General features: G+C 51.4%; 1 protein-coding gene across 1 annotated transcript; it reads left to right on the forward strand.

Moving 5' to 3' along the window:
- The first annotated feature begins 1905 nt into the window (after window positions 1–1905).
- VAMP8 (vesicle associated membrane protein 8) lies at window positions 1906–5192 on the forward strand. Its single transcript, XM_055400800.2, has 3 exons — window positions 1906–2050; window positions 3348–3503; window positions 4753–5192. Exons 1-3 carry the CDS (start codon window positions 2048–2050, stop codon window positions 4894–4896), a joined length of 303 nt encoding a protein of 100 aa, XP_055256775.1. The 5' UTR covers window positions 1906–2047; the 3' UTR covers window positions 4897–5192.

The raw sequence follows: 5192 nt of genomic DNA on the forward strand, positions 1-5192 counted from the left end.
AAAAAAGGAAAAAGATCCAAAACATTATTTCAATTTTATATATTGATGAATATATAAAATTAATAAAGCGATATTTTCATTCTCTCTCTCATAATAAGTCTTTTAAAATCTGGCGTGTTTTACATCTCACCTCAGTCAGACGAGCCACGTTTCAAATGTTCAACAGTTACTTGTGGTCAGTGGCTACTATACTGGACAATGATATATCAACAGGGACTTCTCTGGTGGTCCAGTGGTTAGGACTTCTAGTTTCCAATTCAAGGGATGCAGGTGTGATCCCAGGTTCAAAAACTAAGATCCCACATGCTGAGGGGCAACTACTGAGCCCGCACACTCTAGATCCCGTGCTCCTCAACAAGAGAAGCCTGAGCACTGCAACGGAGAAGTCCCCGCATCCCGCAACTAGAGAAAGCCCACTCGCCCCAGGGAAAATCCAGTGTAGCCAAAAAATTTAATAATAATTTTTAAAAGAAAGAAAAGATAGATCAAAGATACTGACCCACTTCTGCTTGGCTTCATTGTTGCCTTTCTAAGAATGATGAGGAGTGGGGTACTGCGTTCTTTGTGAAAGCAGGCTGATACAATCCATCAAAATTCAGGTGTGTGCATGCAGTCACTCTAGTCGTGTGTGACTCTTTGCGGATCATGGACTGTAGCCAATCAGGCTCCTCTGTCCATGGGATTCTCTTTTTTTTTTTTTTCCATGGGATTCTCAAGGCAAGAATACTAGAGTGGGTTGCCATGCCCTCCTCCAGGGGATATTCCAACCCAGCAATGGAACCTGCATCTCTTTATGTCTCCTGCACTGGCAGATGGGTCCCTTACCACTAGCACCACCTGGGAAGCTAGAATAAAGGGTCTCCAAATGCTACGGAGGTCCAAAGTTTATTAAGCTCTTTAAGAAAACGTTTGTCAAAATAAAAAAAGCATTTGTCAAGAGAAGCTGCCATTTCCCTCTTGGAACTGTTACTTCTGGGATGGGACAGGAATGTTTGTTTCCTTCTGAACGGGTCTGTTATTGTTCTTCTGTCTTGATAAACACCATCCGGGAAGGGTGGATTTTCTCTGGCCTGCAGCCAGGTCAGTGGAAAAATCCTTTGCCCTGGGCCCCCTCTCTGGTCCATAGGGCAGTCATCTGCTCATTTCTGTTGTGGTTCCCTAACCCTCGAGGTGGCCCCCGAAGGGACGTGCAGGACGGTTGAACTCTAGAACAGGAGAGTTGGTGACCCAGCGTTTTCTGATTTGAGCAGTGGGCACCCCTTTGTTCCAGGCTGTGCTAGGTACATGTGTAAGCTTTTCTTTTACTCCATACCACCACCCTCTGAGGTCAGGATCAGCACCTGCAAAGACCAGAGAGGTGAAAAGGTTCACTCAAGGTCTGCAGCTTCTGACACCAGAGCCCAGGATCACAGCATTTCTGCACTAAACAACTTGGGAACAAGGGTTGTCCAGTAAGAAATGTTCATATCTGCGTTCTGTTTCCACATGAACAAGATCTGACAGAGTGTTTAGGGTTGATTTCATTCTTTAACAATTGGGGATCAGATACTGAGGACATTAAAAAAAGTTTTTTTGTTTTTTATTTAAGTGAGGGACTTCTCAAGCCGTGCAGTGGTTGACTCTTCGCTTTCACTGCAGGGGGCGCGGGTTCGAGCCCTGTTGGGAAACTAAGGGCCTGTATGCTGCGTTTGCGGCCAAAAATAATAATAATAATAAAATTTTAAAAAAGGAGACGGCTGCCCTTTCTACATCAGGAAACCTAGGAGGGCTGCCTGATCTTTTCTTGTTCCTAAGTTAGAAGAAATGTGGTGCCCGGGAACCCTGTCGCTTTAAGCCTAAGCCCCGGCTCCGGAGGAGACTGGGAGGGCAGCGCAGGGTGCCCGCCTACCTGGAGAACCTGAGCGAGGTGTGGCCGCAGCCGCTGGGATGCGAGGTGGGCGGGGGCGGGCTGAAAGTTGGACAAGCAGGAAGTGAGCCGACGGGCGCCTCGGAGGAAACAGAGTAGTCAACGAGTTCAGCTGCCGGCAGGCCCGAGCCGCCTGGAAACATGGTGAGAGAGCTGGAAACGAAGAAGGGGCAGATTTCAAGGCCAGCCAGAGGGGGCTGGGGGCCGGGGATTACCCAAGGAAAGTTTGTTGGCAAAGTCGAACGGCTGGGCCAGAGGCTGCCAGAGAGGTCTCTTCTTTGACAGCTTGGCTGCAAATAGGTCTGAGCTGCCTGGGTGGGTGTTCCTGCTCCTTCTCTGCTCCCTCCCTCTCCTGACCCCTGAGCTGATCTGGAGTGGGCTTCGGGTGGCTGGAACCTAATTCATCTCCTCCTCCAGCCGCTGCCGGCCTGCGGGTTTTGTGACATTCCTGGGCTGTGCCTGTGCGGTTCTGAAGGTAGAGCCCAGCCTATCGGCTGGAATCCCCCTCTGCTTCTCACTTTATCCCTGTACAGAAACCCGAAGAATTTGTCTCTCTACTGAGTCCAGGGAATCTACTACCTTGGGGGAAGATAGCTGAGAGTTTGTAAAAGACTCAGAAATTGGTTCTCTGTGATTATCAATAGTTTCGACCCCCGCCCCTGATCTGTTTCTGGAAGTCGAGTGGGTCAGGGAGGGAGGAGCTTAACAGTGTTTTCCCCTCCTTGTTCAAAAACCTTATCATGAAGCCTGGGGACGAGGCTACAGCCTGGGAGCACTTGCCCTCCATTTCCAACGCCCAGGCTGTCTGTATTTTTTTATACTTGCCTGAGCAGGCCATGGCCTGGTGCTAAGTGGTGGGGAAAGCAGAAGTTTGTGGCCCAACTGTTCTCTCTGCTGGGGCCTTGTGAGGGACTTGGAGCCTGGTTGCAATAGCTCTGGGTCACAGCCATCAGGTTGCCCAGGAGGCCGGAGCAGCTCTCCAGCCACTGTCTGAGAGGAAGGGTGGGCTTGGTGAGGGTGGTCCGCACTCAGCACAGGCATTTTTAATGAGGACTCGTGGGTCCTGGGAATTTTGTATGTAGCAGTGGAGCTGTGCTTTGGGAGGTACTGGCTCAGCTGTCTCCTCTGACCCTCTCTGAGGAACAAGCAAGCAGTGGAGAGGGGTTTGATGGTTGCTTCTTGTTCTGTCAAGGGCCCTGAGAATCCACAAAGAAGTTGGGTCCTGTCTGTCTCCTAACATGGATGGCTCTCACCATCTGGGGCTTATAAAGGCATTTGGTTTTGATTACCCGAGTTCTACAGAAAAACATTTTCTTTGCAAACAATTCAAGCATTGCAAAAAGCTAAAGTTCACCTCCGGCCTCCCCCTCCTCTGGCCTCTGAGGCTGGGTCTCAGTCCCTCCAGCTCTTGGCCTAATTAACCCCTTGTGTGGCTGCCCAGGAGGCCAGTGGCGATGGAGGAGATGACCGTGTGCGGAACCTCCGGAATGAAGTGGAAGGGGTCAAGAATATCATGACCCAGAATGTGGAGCGGATCCTGGCCCGAGGAGAGAACCTGGACCACCTTCGCAACAAGACAGAGGATCTGGAAGCCACAGTGAGATGACAGGGAGCCCCTCACACTACCCACCGGGGGGCCCCACCCCACTCCCTCCCAGGGGATGAGAGGAAGAGGGGGAAGGAAGATTACTGGGGGCGTGGTGATCATGGTGGCAGAGTGAAGGGGGAAGTCTGTCTCTTCATGTGTGCTGGGAATTGACTTGAGCTGAGTCCCCACTTCTGATTCTGCTGTACTCCACTGATTGGAATTGGGCTTAAGGACAGATTTGGGGGTGCGGGGGTGGATCCATGGAGGCATTTTCAGAGACAGACGGCTCAGTCAGCCTGTGCTTTCTTAGGTTTCTCTCCTATGAAACTGACTTTCCCTTTAAAGGCTGCCCTTGACTCTCATTTGGATCTGGCCATCCCAGGGCAAAAATATTGACCCCAGAACATCCTCTTAGGGCCGCTGGCCTTCCCCAGGGTTTTTAGGCAGGCGGTGGAAAACTGTTAGAGTCTTGCTGAGCCAGCTTTAAAAAGAAGCTGGGAAGAGCAGTAAAAGTCTTTGATCCCAGGCTCTTCTGCTAGCTGAAGGCTAGAATAATATCTCTCACACATCTGGCTAGATATTCTCCTGTCTCTCCAGCTAGAGGTCAAAGCCAGTTGCTCAGGGAAGGAGTGACTCTAAAGTTCAGCAGAGGGCTGGAGCCTAAGATTCCATGTCCACAGGGAGAGACTGGCAGTGGCTTTCGGAGTCCTGCATATAATCTTAAGTATTGCTCATTTAACTTCTGGGGACTTAGTGTTTCTGTCCTCAGCCTGATCTGGGGAGCAGGGCCCAAGGAAACAATTTTTGCAACTCATGTTGGGAGAAGGAAGAACACTTGCCTTCAACTCCAGCCCCTGTACTACCCTGACCCCCTCCTCTGGCTTCGGCAGCCCTCAGGGGGCCAGAAGTCATAGAGCCAGGAAGATATGTCCCCCCTGGAGCCTGCAACCCCTCAGCCCGATTGTCTGCCCTCCTAAGGGCAGGTTGTGCTGCCCTTGTCACAAGCCTGGGGGGATGCATGTGTCAAAAGCCCAACGTGGAGCACAGAGCAAGGGTGAGAAAAGAAGGGGGAGGGCGGGGGACCAGAGGGAGCCCCACGAATTCTAAATTTGAACTTGGCCCACCAGATGGTTCTGAAGGTACATTTGTCAAGATAGGGGGACACAAGCTGTCTTACTTAGCAATCTGTTACCTCCACTTAGCACTTCAATATTTAGATGGACGGCATGTGGATCTCTGTCTGCCTTATCCCCAACAGTCAGAGCACTTCAAGACGACGTCACAGAAGGTGGCTCGGAAGTTCTGGTGGAAGAACGTGAAGATGATCGTCCTCATCTGTGTGATTGTTTTTATCATCGTCCTCTTTATCGTGCTGTTTGCCACCGGCGCCATCCCAACTTAGGGAACCCCTCCCTCCCTGCCCTCCTCCCTGGCCGCCACCTTCCGTGGTGCACGCCAAGGGGGGCCCTCTGTCCTGTCCTTCACGTGGAATGCTGCTCGGTCCTGCCACCCCGCACTCTGAAGCCCCCTGTCTGCCCCAGGGAACACCTTGGTCCCCAGAAAGAGAGAGCTGGACTGTGGCTGCATTTCAGGGGTCCTCAGAGTTGGCTGGAGAGACCCAGAGGGCCTAGCACATGGCTGGAAAACTGATGGAACTGAGGGTGGCCAGTGGGCAATAAAGACCTTTCAGTATCCCTA

Source organism: Moschus berezovskii, chromosome 11 (genome assembly GCF_049115385.1).
Source record: "Moschus berezovskii isolate FMDL1 chromosome 11, NW_MosBer_1.0, whole genome shotgun sequence".
In the NCBI taxonomy this organism is placed as follows: Eukaryota; Metazoa; Chordata; class Mammalia; order Artiodactyla; family Moschidae; genus Moschus; species Moschus berezovskii.

Excerpts from the sequence above, each read along its gene's own strand:
- VAMP8 (XM_055400800.2), top strand. Across the intron at positions 3,504-4,752 it reads CAGAGGATCTGGAAGCCACA|TCAGAGCACTTCAAGACGAC; the intron begins GTGAGATGACAG and ends TATCCCCAACAG.